This window comes from Apteryx mantelli, chromosome 8, assembly GCF_036417845.1.
Source record: "Apteryx mantelli isolate bAptMan1 chromosome 8, bAptMan1.hap1, whole genome shotgun sequence".
NCBI lineage: Eukaryota > Metazoa > Chordata > Aves > Apterygiformes > Apterygidae > Apteryx > Apteryx mantelli.
In genome coordinates this window covers 32933608-32952673 of record NC_089985.1, presented here as the reverse complement: position 1 = coordinate 32952673, position 19066 = coordinate 32933608, and the positions used below count along the sequence as shown (strand labels likewise).

At 44.5% G+C, this 19066-nt stretch overlaps 1 protein-coding gene across 1 annotated transcript; it reads left to right on the top strand.

The window, feature by feature from the left end:
* The first annotated feature begins 61 nt into the window (after nucleotides 1–61).
* Nucleotides 62–10791, top strand: ATPAF1 (ATP synthase mitochondrial F1 complex assembly factor 1). Its single transcript, XM_067301205.1, has 9 exons — nucleotides 62–264; nucleotides 1305–1413; nucleotides 1948–1998; nucleotides 2744–2806; nucleotides 3879–3929; nucleotides 5586–5633; nucleotides 8181–8276; nucleotides 8801–8908; nucleotides 9893–10791. The coding sequence occupies exons 1-9, from the start codon at nucleotides 68–70 to the stop codon at nucleotides 10085–10087; spliced, it is 918 nt and encodes a 305-aa protein (XP_067157306.1). The 5' UTR covers nucleotides 62–67; the 3' UTR covers nucleotides 10088–10791.
* The last annotated feature ends 8275 nt before the right edge of the window (nucleotides 10792–19066 follow it).

The window sequence follows — 19066 nt, the reverse complement described above, 5'->3', positions numbered from 1 at the left end:
GGAGCGGGTGGAAGGCCGCGGCTGCGCCCGCCCCGGGGCCGGAAGGGGCGGGGCGGGACGAGCCGCCATGGCGGCGGCGCTGCAGCAGGCTTGGGGCCTGTGGCGGGGCCCGGCCCTGCGGAGCCGCGCCGCCCTGAGGCCGCTGGGGCTGCTGGCGCCGCCGTGCCGGGAGCTGGCGGGGCCGGGGCCGGGGCCGGGCGAGGCGGCGCTGGAGGATAACCCTTTCTACGGGAAGTACCGCCACAAGATCCAGGAGCTGCGCAGGTGCGGCGGGCGGTGGCGGCCTCCGGGGGGGCGGCAGGGGACGGGCGGGCTTGGGGGCCTCGGGGGGCCGGCGGGGCTGGTCCTTGAGGTGATGGGGGAGGGCGGCGGGGATGTGGGGCGGCCCTGAAGGGACGCTGGTAGGGTTGGGGGGCTGGTTTGGGGCGAAGGGCGCGAGAGGGACGGAGGAGGACGCAGGGCCTTGAGGGGAAGGGGGCGGGGGAGTGGGTGGGGGAGCCGGGCCTTGCGGGGACGGGGGCTGCTTTGGGGGGAAGGGGGCGCTGCGCGGCGGGGGGACGATTTTTTGGGAGAGGGGGGTGGTTTGGGGAAGAAGGAAGGCCGTAGGGTCTGGGTGGGGGACTGGTTCTTGGGGGAAGAGGGGGTGGGGAGGCTGGGCTGAAAGAGGAGGGATTGTGTGTTGGGGGGCTGTTTTTTGGGAGAGGGGGGTGGTTTAGGGGAGGAGAGAGGGAATAGGGTTGGGGGCTGGTTTTTGGGAGAGGAGGGTGGTTTGGGGGAGGGAGGAGAGGATAGGGGTGGGGGGCTGGCCCTGGCGGGGGGGGAGCAGGGGTGAACGGTCCTTGGAGGGGGGAAGCTGCTGGGCGCAGCAAGGCCCAGGGAGGGGGCACCCAGGGGTGCCGCGAGGGCAGAAGGAGGGGATGGGTCATCAGGGCTCGACAGCCGGGGGGGGGAGGGTTATAGTTAGCTCTGCCATCGCCTTTATTTGTGTTTTGTGTGACCCTGCTATCATTTGTGTCTGGAGGGTGCTCTTCGCATGGCTTGTAGCAGCAGCAGGGATGAAGCTTAGTGTCTTTAGTCTGCTTGCACAGGTTAGTCTGAATGTGACTTATTTTAGCTTTGTGCCTTTATTAGAAAAATAATCACAGCTCAGGCCAAATGCTGCCTTGAAACTCGTTTGGTAGTGGCTGTAGCAATATCTGTTCTGCATGTAAAAGGAGTAGAGAGTGTGAGTCAGTGCCACAGGAAAGATTTGAAAGGCCAAATGATATTAATCAGTATTATTAACAGTCTCTTTTCTGATTCAGATCCAGTCCAGATGTGTTTGAATCCCGTATGGAGAAAAGAGATGAAGTGAAAAAGCAGCCAGTGGGATATTCCAAGCAAGTAGAATTTATCAGATGTATGGATGAAAAGGCAAGGCCGATATTCTATGTAATTCACCTATGTTGAAGCTATAGTTTTGTCATTTATGTTGTTTCTGCATCACACTACAAATACACAGCATTTCTCCTGGTAATGAGCCACATTTTACTCTCTGGTGCCTAAAAACATCATTTTGTATTCCAGCATACTGTCTTGCTAATTTTTAGGTTGGAGATGCTGTGCTTGAGTCTTATTTAAGAGTTTAATCTGTTCCAGATTAGTTTGGCTAGATGGAGTGAGATGATCTTGCTTTTATCATCCTGTAGCAAATGAAAAAAACTGTTCAAAAATACTAGGATCAAAATGTGCAATGACCTTGTAATTCATAATTCACATTGTTAGTCATCTTCTTATTTATTTATCAGTTATTTACTTTAATAAAATACATTTCAAGTATCTTTATCTCAAAGGTGAGCTCATACTTGGAAAATTTTATTAGCATGTATGCTATGCATAGCTGGAAAGACGATTAAAATTTGGTGTTAAAGCACTAGTTATAAAAATTAAAAAAATGTTTTCTTCTAGGCGGAGGCCTTGGGCACAAAGACATCAAAGGGACGATTCACGAAAGATAAGGTAAGGCAAAGGAACGTGAGTGTTAGGAAAGGATGTACTACCAAATCAAGCATATATGCTAACTTGGATTGCTACTATCAGTGCTTTAACCAAGAGTTTCTTGAGATGGAAGAATGAATGTTTCTTATGCTGCATTTCATTGCAAGTTTTTATTTAGTATTGGGATCATGTTCAAGTCTGAAAAATTCTGGCACTCTGGGCTTTTCTTATCCAGTCCTTTCTCTATGAAATTCTGGAAGTTCCTGCCAGTTAGGGAATCTGTACTGAATGTACACAGTAATAAATTAAAAAAAGGATAAGCTGCTTTTACTGGATATAGACGTGTTTCCAAAGTTCAGCCAGCAGAGGGACAGGAGGATGGTTTTATTCTCACTAACATTTTTGTATTTCAGCAAACTTTCTGTGTAAAGCTGCCCTCAGAGCCTGTGTCTGAAATGGCTGAAGGGGAAAGGCTGCGCTCATCTTGCAGCTGCCATTAGAGATCTGCAGTACTGGAGCAAAGTGTATTATGTGTCCTGACAGAATCTCTTGTATCCTGCTTCAATGCATGAACCCACTCCTCAGTGTGCTACTATTTATGATTTATTGGTTTCTTTGGCAATTAGGAGTGTTAAGGTGTAGTGTAAATTGAATTTAGCTCCCACATTTTGGGTTTGCTCCCTGTAATTGCACCCATTCATTCTGTATTCTCACATGAACCAGAGAACATGTTGTTATGTCAGATTCCTTACGCTCTGTCTTGCAGACACTTGATTCAATTCTTCATGTTGAGATGGTGAAAGAAAAATCAGCAGAGGAAATAACACAGGTGATGGATTTAAATGGAATGAAGCTTGTTCTGTGTCTATGCTTAATAGTAATCTGTATGTAATGATGGAAATTTTACTTAGCAGTATGACTGAAAAATGAAACATGGGTATGGATATATAAAAACCACATTCATATGCATGCCAATAGTAGAAAATAGTTTTGTACATACTTAAGTAAGTCCACCTGCAATGTCCCTCCTTTATAATAATCAATTCACATCTGGACTCGATCATTCAAGCATTGTCTCTACTGTAAATCTTGTTGTGTGGTCATTTAATATGTAGCAGTTGAATCACCATCAGCAAGCTCCTGTCAGTTTTGAAGGCAGGTAAGGGGAGATCCTGGCAGTGGCAGGGATCTTAGGGGGATCGGCATGCACACAGGAGCCTTCTGTCAGGACTTGTAGAGCAGAAACCTAACTGCTTTCCTGATAATGCTATAGAATTGATTATGTGCTCTGCAGAGGATGGTGTCAGACCAGTTATAGCAGGGAGTGAATATGATAACTCGTACTGATAATTCTCATTAGTTACATAGGGCTGAGGAGCAGCGACTAAAAAAGTCTTGGACTCTGGGATTTTACTTGTACTTGTCCATTCATTAAGGACTTTGTGGAAGCTTTATGTAGATACCGACAACTCATGTGGTGAGGAAAAAGATTATGTGAGCCCAGACTTGTTACACAAATGCCTGTCTTCTGTTGAAAAAGTTCTGTATGTTCTTTATATTAAAAAAAACCCAAACCTCCAAAAGTCATTAGCATGATGTGAAAAATGTCAGAGTACTTCTCATAGCTAATAAATCTTGAGCTACCTCTGAGCCGACTGCTTGTTTCTGGTTGAAACCTGACATTTGGTGCAAGTACTCAGGAACATTAGTGAGACTGTATTGCATTAGCAGGAAAGTCAGTCAGGCTTGATTAAAAATAGATGAAAAATGAGTTGTTAAAATGCTCGCAGTCAAAGATTAGTTGACAAATGGAATTCTTTTTAAAACATGTAATGTTATTCTGGATGCTAGATTTTAATTTGTGGATTTTAATTGTAGCTGATTTCCTTTGTTTCCTACAGATTTGGAATCAGTATTTTTCTGCAAAAGACACAGTTTATGCTGTTATTCCTGTAAGTAATTCCGTTGTACTTATGCACTCTAGAGGTCAGTGTGAAAAGCTCTCCTTATTCCTGATAACTTTAAAAAATGTTAATTGTTGTTAATCTGTGTTAGGCTGAAGGGCTTTTTTTCTTTTTCTTTTATTTTTATTTTTTTTATTTCAGAGTCTCTGTGTGATCCTGTTCTCTTAAATCTGTCTTTTCATAACTGGGCGCAAACTGTGTGTTCCTTGTTTTCTTGAAATCACTTTGATCTGGGATTTGATTTGCAGTTGTGCTCAGCCCTTAGGGCTACAGCTGAAGCCAGTGGGAGGCTGTGTTCTAAACATGATGCTATGTGCTCTGAAAACTGCATCATGGGGTTTGATGTCAAGCAGCTTTGTGTTTTAGTTTTCCCATTGCAAAATGGAGATCTTAGCACTTTCCATGTGGATGTGGTGAAAATATTTTGAATTGCTTGTTGAGGTGACAATGGGGGACAGAGGGAGCAAAAGGCCTCAAACCAGTTGGTGTAAAGCAAAGTACTGCTTTGCTGCTTGCCTAGTAAATTCTTCCTATTATGTGAACTAAATTAATACTTTTTTTTTTTCAGGGGATGTGTGTGGTGGTGGGGATTGTTCAATTTAAAGCTGTCATGATGTGTGGACCCTGCAGAGTCAGCTTAATCTGCACAGTTAGTTTTAAGATTGACAGCTTCTAATTTTTTTAAGAATATGATTTTTTATTGTTAACAGTGTTCTTAATATTGCAAAGTATGACATACAGAGTGATACAGAAGTCAATTGTTGTTTGAACATTAGATTCTAGTTAAGATGGTGTCGATCTTACATTGGTGGGGTTGGCACTGTTTTTTGCTGCACTGTTTTTCAGAGAAGCTTTGGAAGCTTCTAAGATTTTAATGCAAACCAGATCCTGAGTAAGTTGGGAAGTAGTTCATGGTGTCATCAAGGGAAAAAGCTATATGTCTTCTGCCAGAAGTTTTTTATGGCTGGAAGAATGGGCTAGTATAGTTCTCTAATGCTCAAAAGCACACATGGAGGAATTCTGTGTTGATGAATAGCATCTGTTTTCTTCCCTGAACACCTTACACTAGGAATTAATATATAGTGCTGGGAAGAGAAGAGCAGGCAAGAGATTTGGGGCAACACAGAGGTCACGTGAATGAGATTGCCAGGTTTCATCAGTGTTACCAAATATGTTTGTGGTTTTAATATAAACCTAAGCAGTAAGTATGTGGTTTGAATAAGTATCGGGGCTGCATTGTAATAGTGAAGAACAGATGACTTTCTGATGTAAAACCCATAATTTGGGGCCAGGGATATGTCATCTTGCTCAACTATAGACACCACGTGATGCAGTGGAGCTATTACAAAAAGATGTAAGCCTGAAATGTGGGCCTCCCACCCTCCAAGGAATAAAAACTTTGGATTCCTGGCGTTTGCTGCTGCCTCTCAGAGACAGCATTGTTAAAATGGGATAACAGTGACATCTGGGTAACGAAGAACTAAATATATTTTTCCATGCACTCATTGTTAACAGTTCCCACAGTGAGACCTTTAGATAGATACAAGTTGTACCCTATAAAGGTTAATGAGATGATTCTGAATGATAACTGTGCATGCACTTTTGTGTTATGGAAAACTAATTTCTCTTTCTCCTTCCTCAAAGGCAGAGAAATTTGATTTATTATGGAAGCGAGCCCAGAAATGTCCATCAGTAAGTATGGTGGAAACTTACAATGTGTGTACATATAACTGCAATGAATTTCTCATGTCTAAAGCCTAATTCATAAACTTTTGACCCTGCACTATTCAGACTCATACGTCGGCTTGATTAATAAAAGCCAGGTGTTCAAATATTTGTCTTAGTGTTCAGATAAAAGCAATGACTATTCATAGATATCAAGTGGTTCGATCTAGGTATAAGATGCATAGAGTTCAGAAACTAGAGAACAGAATCTCCCAGGGACTGGATTTAGCTACATGCCTCCAGTTTCTATAATTAATGTCTTGTGATTAAAGCTCTTCCATGCAGAGTTGTGAAGAGCCAAGCCTTGAAGACCAATTTCATTGATGCTTCTGCATATTATTCCTTATTGCTTAAAGCATCCTTGCTGTGATCAGCTGGAGATCAAGTTACACCTAACTTGATTGCAACCAGTATGCTTTGGTTTTGTTTTTTTCCTGACTGAACGTGGATGATGTTTCATTCTACAACAGGCCCTGTCTGTCCCATGCACAGAGCCTGGGTCCATGACAGGCTTTTGTCAAGGCTACTTCAGGGGAACCTGGAGGAACTGTTGCTTAGCTATAGCTGAAGTGTCACCATTGGCTGCTTCCCTCTCTGTACCTGACAAGAGAGCTTGGGGGCTGGAATAAGCACAGATTGAAAAGATACCCTGGACTGTGCCCAGATCACAGCTCTGTCACAGTGGATGCATAGAAAGGAACTTACCTGGCACCTCCCATCTCTCTAAGACTGCGCGTGAGCAAAGCGTTGGTATGAGTACATTGAGAAAGTGTTTTCCCTTGTTTGATGGTTGATGTGAGTTGCTGCTATTTCTTTTCGCATTTGTTTACTGCCAGTGAAGAAAGGCAGAAGTATCTAAAAAGGAAAAAGCTAAGAAATTGATATGTTGGGGTTCTGTCCACAGAACAGGCTGAATGAAGCTCGTAGTCTGTTAACCGCCATTTCCCAATTGCAGATGAGCATAACTATGCTTTCCTCACCAGACTGGCAATCTGAGATTAGTAAATATTGATAAACTAATAGGAGATGTTTGGATGGAAGTCCATCCGGACAAGCACTCTGCAGTGTGAATAATGCAGCTCTGTCTCTAAGGGACTCTGAGCTGTGAAAAAAGATTATGTGGCATAGAGTGCAAAATTCAGTAGTGCCAGTTCTATTAAGGAGCATTGTAATTCAGCAGTTGTGACAGGGGGAGGAAGGGGAGAATTGGGTGTAGTTGAACCCTTTATTACACATATAGAGTAAATACTCTGTGGGTTGACTTATGTGTATGACAGCACAAGAAAGCATAACATGGTGAGAGTGCTTAACGTATTATTTCAGAAATGCGTGGATTCCCAAGATGTAGGATCATTGTTTCTCATGTGGGTTGGTGGGTATCTTGTAGGCTGCAATTAGAAGATTCCTGTGTGAATAAGCATGCTGTTGCTTTGAAGAAAATAAACTGCAAAGAAGCAGAACAGAACAGCTAACAAGATAAAGAATATCTTTCTGCAGTTTCCTACCACATGCCGCTGGATTAGTATTGTTTTCTGTTGAAAATAAAGTGGCTTTACAGTAATGTGTGCATTGAAGCATGGGCTTAATGCAAATTGTACTGTGTTAAGACAGAAATGAAATGCTTCACTGCTTTATAAAAACAAAGTGTAGCTAGACTTAGCTGCGTTGAAGACAAATGCTTTTGTACTTCTGAATGAGAAACTTCACCAGATTGATGATTTGATCCTGTATATTTCACTTGCCAAGAGCAAGATCAAATATATCTGGCTTCTTAAACTACTTGGAGCTTGGGAAATTGTTTATAGTTTTAAGTGCGTTGCTGTACAGTGCACTGGCATTGTTTGGTGTCTTGCTTGTTGTTCTGCTCCCATATTGTTCTTTCTCTTGGTGTGGGAAAGTGGTACATGAGCAAGTCCCTAGCGTAGGGAGCAAAATAAACTATAAATCTCTGGAGAGAAAATGCTTGCTGCCTATTCTGAAACAGTTAGTGAAGTACCTGGACAAGCTTGAAAGCTTTGAGTACTCCTCATCTTACATTTGACAATTTTTGCTGTTAATTTTGTAAAAATGAACTGATAGGTCAGAGTCTGAATGTTCTCTGCAGTTCTTTCCCTTGTCTCTTGCCTTGTCTTTTTATTTTTTTATTAAAAAAAAAAAGTCCCAACATCAGTGATTTACTAATGAAATAATACTGATAAGGTGATGCTGTTTTGTTGTCTGCTGTGAAGATTAATGTCCTCTGCTCATCCACATAGCAGTGGTGCAAACTTTTCTATGTTGCCCTGCCAGTAAAGCTTAATTCAAGGCTTGGGGCTGTGGGTTATCAGACTGGAGTCAGTTTCCTGGGTCATAAAGTCTGGTTCTTGCTGTCATATCTCTCTTAATTGGGCAGAGATACCCCTTTTTCTGTTGTGGTTCTCTCACAGAGTTTACGTTGGAAGCCAGCATAGGTGGGGATTCTTGTTCATTTTGTTCTGTGAAAGGCAGAATTATTTTTTTGTTACTTCTCTGCAGTTTCTGTATGCTTTGCCAAGAAAGGAAGGCTATGAATTCTTTGTGGGGCAATGGTCAGGAACAGAATTGCACTTCACTTCACTTATAAACATTCAGGTGAGTGGTTAAAATAAAAAGTCCAAAACTAGTTTCCAATCCAGAAATATATATTTGCTAAATGAACAGTTTGTCTAGCTTAACTTGAAAAGAATGATCAGTGCAAAATTTGCCATTATGGGTACTTAATAACTTTACAGGTACTAAGTTGCTCTTTAAAGGAGAATGATGTAAAGCCAAACAGACTGAAAGATAGAAGCAAGGGCCAAACTTCTTGGAAATGTTTTCACAAACTACCTAGAAAAGCAGTAGATGCTGTGAGATCATATGCCTTTCTGGAAATTGCAAGTTATTTACATGCAAATTGGTCTTCAGTCAAGAAAAAGCCTGACCTAACTCTACCAATCACTCTTTATTATAAATACTCAGAGTAAAGGACTGTTAATTAGAACTGACCTTTGGCCTCTGAAAAATGGCTATCTGCATAGCAATTAGTACTCAAAAGCTTTGTAATCAAGTCTTAAAATAGGCAAGAAAACTAAATTTCTCTATGGGACACCAGCAGGTTTCTTTATCTCCTTCAGACCCAAGGTGAAACTGCTCCTAGCCACTTGGTCTTGTACCATTATCCTGAGCTGCAGAAGGAAAAAGGAATAGTACTAATGACAGCAGAAATGGACTCCAAGTTCTTGGTAAGAGAAATCTACTTGTTGGCTTCCTTCATTTTATGCTGCAGCTCCCCTATAGTTCTGAATTAAGAACAAATAAAAGTAAAGTCTTTAAAAGACCCTTTCTCAAAGATTGGGCTTACTAGATTTCTTTAACCCAATCCATTTAATAATCTAGGGAAAGGTAGAAAGAAATCAACAATCTTTGACTGTTTGATGAGTGCAGCTTATGCATTCTTTTTTTTCCTTGCACTGGGTATTATGGTTTATTGTTCTGAAAAATTTAGAAATGGCTCTTTTTCTTGTTAATGGAAGCAAATTTAAATGAAGAAGTTGGTGCTACCTGCCAACAAGCTAAAACAATGTTCTGAAACTTAATGCTGCTGGCTGCCAGTCAAATCAAGAGATCTCCAGATCTTTAATTCTCTATTAGGTTTCCTTGTGCCTTTGCCCTTTTCCCTGTGTGCAGTTTTACTGCTATTTGCATATCTGTAATAGTATAGTGCTGGCACTAATAGCAGTAGGGATTATGCTGGTGGAACAAGGTAACTAAAGCATCCCAACTCTAATTAACCTACTTATACTAGTTCTGAAACTATGTGCAGAGGAGATGACTGATAATGCATTTGCCCTGTTGTAACTCAGAGTAGACGGTCAATTCTTGCAACATAACGTAGGTCAACCATAAGAAGGGGAAGATGAGACTTTGGTGCATCTCTGGTGCCTTAAAGTGGGTAGGGACCATGAAAGACACGGTCAGTCTTTGACCTCAGATGTATGCTCACCAGGAGACTAATTTGTAGACACAGCACTAAGGTGTGTAAGGAGGTTAGCAACAAGAGGGAGGTCATTTGTGAAGAGATTTGCAAAACTAGAACTGGGAATTGAGTCATTTGATGAGTAGCAGGACTGGATTGCAGCCTTTCAGACACTGAGGAGTCCTTTTCAAAGGGAAACTTTAATACAACAAAGAACCGTTGGTAACAGATTCTTTGTTTTAACTTCCAGGTTGTCCATGAAGCACAGTGCTTGGCGAATCAGGTGCAGCTTTTCTATGCGACAGATCGTTCTGAGACATATAAATTAGTGGAGATCTTCAACCACAGACCTAATGAATTTAAATACATGTCAGTTATAGCAGAGCTTGAGCAGAGTGGACTTGGAAGAGGATTGAGACCTAGTCAGGATTCTGACAAGTCATAGAACCTGATCTGTGAGCAAAGTGAGCCAGAAACAGTTGGAGGGCTTCCTAGCTGGGGCAGTTCCCATCTCTTTTGTTCTACGAAGTTGGTCTGACTGCAGAAAGGATCAGGAGACATCCCAGGAGTGTGGCGGTCAAGCCTGTCTGGCACTGATGCAAGATGACGACTTGGGTCATTTAAGCAACATAACTAATTGCCAAAATGGAGTGTTGTACTTCAGTGCAAATTCATCAGAATGAGCTTTTTTCCCTTCCCGTAACTGACTGCTGCATGCTTTATTTTTGAAATCTGAAATAAAATGACTAAAGGGGAGCTATTTAAAGGAGTGTATTGACATCTGGAGAGAGATAACAATCAATGTTTCTTCTCAGTAAATGCATTTTAAATGCCCTCCACCATTATAATTGCATGCTCCAGTGCTTTTTAATTTGGGTGGAATTCATGCAAACTCTTTTCCATCAAGGAAAGAGAATAGGACTGGTGATCTAAAACAGACTCCTCTTTGTTGCTTTGTTTGTGAGGTTCCTCATACACATGTATGTTCTGTGTCCTGTGTTTTTCTCAGGACTAAAGACCTCAATGACTTAGATTTGCTCTCGGAATGTTGTATTTAATTGGTATATTAATTTCATCCTGTTGCTTCATCTCTTAGAGATGTTTATCTTGAGGAATAGGATATTATAAACGTGGTTTTATTTTTATATATTTTGGAGTGGTGTAGAGGAATTATTGCACGCTTCATAGAATAATTTTTCTCAGACCAGCATCTAGTCAGCCAGGCCTACAAATGGTATTTGAAGGGACAAAAAATAGCTCTCATTCCCATTTCAGGAGAGCTACTATCTATAATAAAGGTATTATGAAATGGCATAATAACCCTCATGGAGCCACCAGCCAGTTTCTCAATTGCTAAGCAACAACTTACATGAAAAAATGCATTGGTGTGAATATGCACAGCTGGTTTAACGTGGCAATATTCATAAGAATCTGGCTTAACAGACTGTAGTAATTTTTTTTAATCTGTCTTTCACAAAGGGATCCCGAAGCATTCTTGCTTTGAGCTTCTCTTGTTTTAATTCCTAGCAGAGGCAATCTGTATGTCTGTGGACTATGGCATGCTGCAGCAATGCTAAGTGATACGCAGTCTGTGCGCAGAGCAGCAACGTACCACTGTGGCACAGGTAGACAAGTAAACAAAAGGCAGCCAGGAGCTTCCCAGGAGCAACACTGAAATATTTCCCACATCCACATCAACAGGAATAACGGTCCTTAGCACTGACTGATTATCAGTCATGTCCAGACTACCTTATAAGCGTTAATCATTTTGTCAGCCCAATGGAGCTGGTAAGCATTCCCTCCTTTGCCAAAGCAAGAAATGGAGGCAGGAAGGCTAAGCAACTCATCCTCCTGTCAGAAGAAGACCCAAGTTTTTTGGGCAGGGATTGTAACAGATGTTTTATGCTACCTTTAACCATGGTTTGAATAGTGATGGTGAGCTTATGCAATCTGGTTGGTAGCGCAACTGCAGGAGTCAGTTGCTATAATATTTATTGTCAGTCCATACTTTCTCAGCCTGTTCTTTGGATGTGATGAATGTTCAGCTGAGCACTAAAAGTAGATAATAAGGTTTTATTTGTGGGGTCTTCTTCAGCGGCAACTCGTACATGCTGGGTGTGAACTCTCCCCATTAAGGGAATAATAAGGTGTTTCTAGAAGAGGCTCATCTTTTTGGGGAGCTCTTCTGCAAGGAGGTGGTCTTGCTCCCTGATAATGCCTTCTTTTTGGTTTTGACTGGGTTGTATCTGTGCATGTGTGCACAGTACCCTGCATAGCAGCGGAATAATCCAAAGAGATGTGGATAGGACTGTCATGATCTGAACAGCAGATCACCTTATCGTATTCATGCTCCATTTATCATTTTCCCCTAGTGAGCTGAAATAAGGGCAATTTTGATTCATTATTAACTTCCTGCTTTGAAGATGTCAGAGTCACTGTATTCATTTTTAAATACAGATGTAACATCCCTGGATGAATAATTGGAACAGGAAACAAATTCAGGGCTTCCAGATCTACACGTGAGCCTCTTTCTGAGCTTAGAAGACCGATGTCTCTAGCACAAGGCTGTAGCACTCACTATCTGTAATTTTGACAGGCATTTTTTTCAACCTGTCATGTAATTAATGACAAGATAAGAACGAATCCAAGGGCCTAAGAAAGGCAGAAATGGCAAAGTAAGGAAAAGGAAACATTTCTTGCATTGAATGCATCAGAACTGTTTTTAAATAAGAGCCTAACTAAAAAGCCAAACTTGATCAAGCTACTTGCAGCCTTTTTGCCAAGCAAATGGGGGACTGCATTTTCTGGCCCTGGGAGATGGTAAATTGACTGACAGGGAGAGCAAGGACTTTTTTCCTTCAGGTGTTTTCATGTGCCTCGAAATGCAGAATTGTACACCATAACACATTCCTTCCTTGTATCAGGATGAGACCCATTGGCACAAAGGTCTGACACTTGGAAGTGGGGTGGTTTCCCCTGTTTTTGTCAGAATTGACTTCTTTTTGGTAGGTAAGTTAGATAACATTGGTATTCCTGTAACACCTTGGAGTGTCAGCATGGCCAGAGGACCCCCCTTACTTGCAAGTTTGCTGCTTCAGACTGCATAAAAGCAGGCCAGAGGGTCAGTTCTCAACCAAGTGAGTTGTAAACAAAATATAACAAAATGTTAGAAAAGCAGCGTGGGTAAATGCTGAGACAGTGTTGTGAGACTGTGGTCTTGGTGCACAAGGAACTTGTCCTGGTCAAGCTTTCTGGTGACATCCCCCTTAAAGCAGTGTTTCTGTGAGGAATTTAAATGTGGACAGTAAAGTAGTTTTTAATTTTTTCCCCTATTGCTCCAATGGTGGATCTCTGTAGCAGCCCATCAGTAGTGAAAGCAACACTTCTTCCCATTCTTAGGTGGCATAATCCAGCTGGGTCTCTCAGGACACCTCCCCATTCATCATGATTGTACATACGGGAAAATAAAGGTACAGGGAGAGGAAAGAGAACACAAGGGAAGAAAACTTTACCATGACTGAGCTGAGAATCAGACAAAATCTTGTGTTTCTGCTGCTTGGCCTGTGTTCTCATGGCTTTGCTCCTTGTGACCCCATGGCCCTAGATACAGAAATGTTATATTTGATTATCACTCTTTCTTCTTAAAATGAACAATGTTTGTGGTTCCATCTGGCTCTGAAGAAAAGAGGTGTTTGTTTACCATGTTATTAGAGATGTAATGACAGCGGAATCGGAGGCATTCTTCTGTCTAATGGGATCAGGAGTGGAGATGGATCAAGCAGAGAAGAGCAGGGCTTGAAGTATTTGTAATTTTGAAACATTCAGTCCTGGGATGTTCTCTAAATGGAAAATCCTTTCACACAAGAATTTGTGCTGCAGTAGAATTTGCAGTAGATTTTACACGCTTGGTTGAAAGACAGTAGATTTAAATGCTTGGTTAATATTCTTCTATATTTAGAGCTATTTTTAAAAATGAATATAGCTAGCACCTTCAAAAGACTCCTCAAAATCACTGACTTTGTGTTGATGATCTTACTGGAAACTTTCTGTTTCCATAGTTTTCATCCCTGTGCAACCCAGGTCACCTCTGTCTGGCTGTCACTTTGTAGGGGATACTGCGTCTTCGTTGGAAAGCCACGGCTGCTTCTGCATCGGCTGTTCTCTGGAACTGTGCTAGAACTGGCTGTTGATGGGGTATCGTGTCTCCCCAAACAGCGGAAGAGCAAAGAGGCTAGTTATTTTTGTCTCTGCCTCTGTGTACGATGGTTAGAAGATAGCTGAAGGCTTACAAAACTGGAAATTGCACAGCTTCCTGGGAGGTATTTCCAGATCTTCTACTGAGTACTGAGTTTGATGCAGCCCCTGAAAATGTTATCCCCTGTGTCTTCTCCAGGAAGTCAGTCCAGTGGCTCCCTGACAAGTGCTGAGATTGAACTGTGCCACTGAAATGCTATTGTGAGCAGGGAAGTTTCTGATGGCTATTTCCAACTCTAAAGCAGGTGGCCCAGTAGTCCGAGATGCTGAGCCATCGGACCAGAACATTTTGGTCACAAAGTCGTTTCAATATTCAGTGGCCTGGTTGTAGGGAGCAAGTTTGACATGGTGTGATTAAGCTCCCTAATTTGTAACTGGAAAAGTGAGACCTCTTAGTCCTTTTGGAAATATATGCACTAATGATAGTGCTTGCTCTGCAGTTAGGACTTGAATGGCACAGTCACAAATCTGTGCTGACAGCTGCTACAGTGGAGACGAGATCGAAACCAGGACAAAGACCCTTAAACTCTAGGCCTGGTCCTCTCTATCTCACTACATGTTTGGTGTAAGGGCTGCAAAAATGGGCCAGCTATGTCTTCTGGCTGTCCGACTTTTCAGGTGCGCAGGACATGCTGTGCCGTGCTGCTAATTGCCTGCCGTGGCCCAGGCACTCCTGGTGGGCTGGCCATGGGGATGGGCTCATACAAGCTGTACCGTAGACACAGATATGTGGGTCTGTCTGGAGCTCTGCAAATAAGCAGCTACTCCAGTTTTAAGCTCAATAAATGAATACATATTCATGTAGGATATGTAAGCCACTTGTCAATACATTTATGGTCCATGCTGAGCCTGAAGAGCTGGTGAAAATAAAGCTTTTAGTCTTCAAATGGGGTGAGAAAGTACCTGCAACACTTACTGTACTGTATAACCACTAGAGGGAAGATTTGTCCCCTGATTCTGAACTACAGGCAGCCAGTTTACATGAGCTTATCTACTCAGGTTTGTTAATTTAGTGGGGGCGGTGGGCAGAGTGAGTTTCTTGCTAAAAGAATATCTGTTTTCATAGCCTGGTCCACAACAGTGTGATTATGTGCAGGGGCCTGAGCCCCTGTTGAATGACATACAATTATGATCCCTGATAATACAAAAGTAAAAGACAAAAATAGGTAAATTTGGGTCAGTTCATGAGAAAAATCTATAGAGAGGGCAGGAGACTTACAGTCCAATTCAAAGTAATGCTGAGCAAAACAGAGTACTTTGACCATCAATATGAGCAGAAATGTTAAGTGACCAGCAAAATGTTCTGCTGTCAGAACTGATAACATACAGGAGTAATCCCTGGAGAGTAACAGCATCATTTGGTTTATATGAGTTAGGGTGCCTCCACCTTAAAGTGTGCTGGATTTCAGGGCCTTGCTCTGTCCAGGTATTGGGTTTTTTGGTTTGATTGCAGGACAGAAAAATAAGAGTAGGGATGGCTGCTCTGAAATGTTTTTTTGTTTTTTATTTTTTAATCCCCCCCAAATATTTATCTACTGCATGAGCACTTATCATCAGAATACACCTAAAGAAACTCTTCTGGACGCTGTTACGTTCTCCTTTAAGGTAGCAGATGGTGAGCTGAGCTCCACTGATGACTGGCAGCATTCGTACAAGCCCAAGCCACCTGTGCAGGGCCAAGTCTGTGGGTCCAAAGGCAACACCTAAAGGCCGAACTGCTCCTATATGGCCAAGCAGGAAGCACTGAGAACGCGGCGGGCTGTACTGGGTTAGACCAAAGGTTTGCCTAGCCCAGTGTCCTAGATTGTAGACTAGCTGCCTCAGGAAGCATATAAGACCAGGAAAAGCATCCAGTGATGGTTTCCCAGATTGCTTTGCCAAATTCCAGCCATTTGTGGGCTAGGGTCTTTCTGAGCTGGATGGATGACCTTGTGTCTTCAGTAGCCCTCAAGCGGGCATGTTCATGGAAGAGAAAGCCAGTCTCTTCATGGCCCTTTCAGCCCCTGCAGCATCCTGCAGCAAGAAGTTCACAGTTTAATTAGGTGCTTTACAAACCACCTCCTTTTCTTGGTGCGGCCTACGGCCTGTCTCTGGCTGGAAGAGAGCCCAAGCTCAATGATGTGGCAGCAGATCCTGTTTGGAGTGGTGGAGCAAGTTTTGTAGCCAGAGGCTCTTCGTTATCAACATCTCAAAACCAAGGCTTGTCCACCCACCCCTGTCGCCCCAGGGAGATTTACTGAAACGTCATCAGAAAACCCAGGATACCTGTCCTGTTCCTTGTGGAAACACCCTGACTCATGAAAGGTGGCTGTCGAAAGAAACAAGGAAGCACATATTGAATGATGATATTCTTACCCTTGCTTAAAATGCTGAATCTTGTTTTTTTCATCAATACCTATTTTATTCCTGTGCATGGCAAATGAAGATTAGAGCCTTAGAAATGGCAAGACTCCAATCCCCTCTAACCCACGGCTAAGAAAGTTCCCACTCTGTATCTCTGATATTTTGAAAGACTCCTTGGAGTGAGGAGGAGTAACTTGCTCTTCCTGACATTGCATCTGAGGCAAACTTCTCTGAACCAGTCCTTTGCATTTCTGGAAACAAATGGAGCAAACCTACTGTTCCCTTCTGTTTTCACAGAGGTTTGCTTCATTTTGAACAAAAACCCTGGTCCGTTTCTGCATGGATTGTTGCATGGACGTCACAGCCTTGATACCTAGCAACTTCTGAAAGTGCACCATGAAAAACTCATTCTGTGCCAGCTTCCGCTGCCTGACCATGGGATGGCTGAAGAAATGTTTGGCCAGGCTCTAGCATCATGTCCCTCTGCTCTGCATGGGATAAGAAGGTGCAGGGTGGGTCCCTGGAGCCGGAATCCGCAGGCTCCAGCATTGCCTGTGCTCAGAGAGAGGCTGCACTGGGCCGTTCCTGGGCGACTGCCCGCAGGGGCAGGTCACGCACCGGCACCAGCCGCTTTCTCAGAGCTGGCGGGGTTCCCGCCTGGGGTGGGCGCTGGCTCTGCCCGGTGCCGTGGCGGGAGGCGGCAGCCGCCCACGCCGCCGCACGCCGTGTGTGGCTGGGCCGAGCAGCCACGCGGTGGCAGCAGAACCGCGTCCACCCCCGGGCTGCGGCACCGCACGGAGCCCGCAGCGCACACGCAGCCCGCGCGCGTGGCCCTGGCCTGCACCGTGGCGTGGGGCTGCGGCACCTGCATCTGCTCCCCGCTCGTAGCTGGTGCCTCCCTGCTCAGCAGGCAACACATCCCCCTTACTGAAGGAGCGTGGGGAGGGAATTTATCCCATGATGGAGAAGTGTTTCCCGATGCTGTGATGCCACCCGTAGGAGAGGAGGCTAGGCACACCTGCGGTCCGTGCCAGCCTGCTGGGCTCCAAACTCTGGCCTGCTTTGAAGGCCTCCCTGGGTTGGCTCGGCCTCCTGACACGCAGGCCAGGATCTCTGGGGCCCGAAATGCCGCTGGGGATCTCTTCTGCCAACGGCTTGTACACCAGCTCTCCGCTATGCCAGAGGGGTGAAGGCGAAGCACGGCACTGCGTGGCAGGAGAGAGCCTGGCCCGGTGCTGCGCCTCGCAGCGTGCTCGTTGGAAGCACGCTGCACTCGTAGCCCCGAAAACCCCTTCCTGAGCGCAGTCGTGTCCCGTTAACCTCTGTGAAGCAGTGTCGCTGTGTAGGGCCTCCTTCCCTGACCGGCTGTGAGGCCTGATGTAGCAGTCCAGCAATCCTGGATCACTTCCTTCCCCACTTCCTTCCCCTCTGATAAATTCAGCAATGCACCTGCTTTCAAGAGCTGGGCCAGACCTCCCTCTTCCTTCCTCCGGGGCAGACCGATGCTCTCTTCATGGTAACACATGCCCCTCCTGCCCCCAAACCGCACCTGCAGGCATTTTTCTCTCTCCCAAGCAACTCCTGCCCTGCCTTCCTGCAGCTGGGACCCCTGACTGACACCACCGCCCAGCTGGGACCACTTGCTCCATGCTGTAACAGCATCCCAGCCTTGATGTTTCTGCAATCTGAGGCCTCCTGGAAAGGGATAACTCTCTGACGGGGAGGTGCCGTTCACCCTGGTTTTATTATACCTGCAGACATGCTGGATTACATCTGATTTAACTTCATCCCATTCGAAAGACTTGCCCTTTTTTTCCAGCCCATCTCCTTTGGCTCCAAACTCCTTCCGGAGGGTGGGAGGACCTCATCTTGCCTCTAAGTATTTTGGCTTCATCTGCCTGAATATAAATCCTGGCCATGACTTCCCTCCTTGGTCCCTAGCCCTTTTTAAAATACTTCTTTGCTCTACATCTAAGCCTCCTCAGATGACATAAATATGTTTTGGATACGTTTGTATTTTTGCTAGGGTTTCATTTGAAGGTTTCCTCCTGGCTTGGCATTAGTTCTTGCAAGTTACATCTGCTAAACAGACGTCTGCCTCCGCCTCCTGGTCACGAGGGCCAAGGATGTTTTGTGGTTTCCTGCATCGTTCAGGGACAAGCACGGACTCAAGTGCCAAAGGGTTCCCGGAGTTGAGGACAGCAGGGTTGCTCCAGTGCTCACCAGGACTCAGGCCTGCTCTTGACACGTGAGTGAGGAACATGCAGCATTGGAGAGACTTCCCCCAGCTGCTGCTGTCTTTGTTCCTCATTGCGTAGCACAATCCTGCGTTCCTCGCCTCAGCAACACGTGGCAGAGGTTTGCACATGCCCCTGCCACGTTACCCAGTACCCGGTGGTGTGTAGTTAGCCAGGCTGGCCAATGCATCTGCCTGGAAAGGCTCAAGGTGTGAGGAAGGACCTGGGCTTTCTTCCCTCTCTTTCTTTAGGGTTTAATTGCTGAGCTAAGGTGCTGTTAGGCATCACTGCTGCCCTTGGTGCAGAGGTCCCAGCCTCATGCATCGTTGCCTCGGGGCTATTTGAAATGAACAAAGCGTACAGACGTGCTCAGCAATGATGGAGGGGAAAAAAAGCTCTGGATGAATGCTGGTCTCTGCTCTCCTAAGCGTAGCGTTCCCGCTGTTTATGGTGCAAATCTTATGCTTCCCTCATTGCTGCTGCTGTGGCACTGGGCCAGGTTAAAGCCCCCCCAGCAGCCATCACTCCTTGCTTGATACCATGTCTTCTCATGCCACCTCTGGGCTGTTTTCCTGGGAGGGCATTTCCCT

Bases quoted from the DNA above. Each gene is read 5' to 3' on its own strand.
- ATPAF1 (XM_067301205.1), top strand. From the start codon at position 68: ATGGCGGCGGCGCTGCAGCAGGCTTGGGGCCTGTGGCGGGGCCCGGCC. The intron at 2,807-3,878 runs GTGATGGATTTA...TGTTTCCTACAG, and splicing joins CAGCAGAGGAAATAACACAG to ATTTGGAATCAGTATTTTTC. The intron at 5,634-8,180 runs GTAAGTATGGTG...ACTTCTCTGCAG, and splicing joins GAGCCCAGAAATGTCCATCA to TTTCTGTATGCTTTGCCAAG.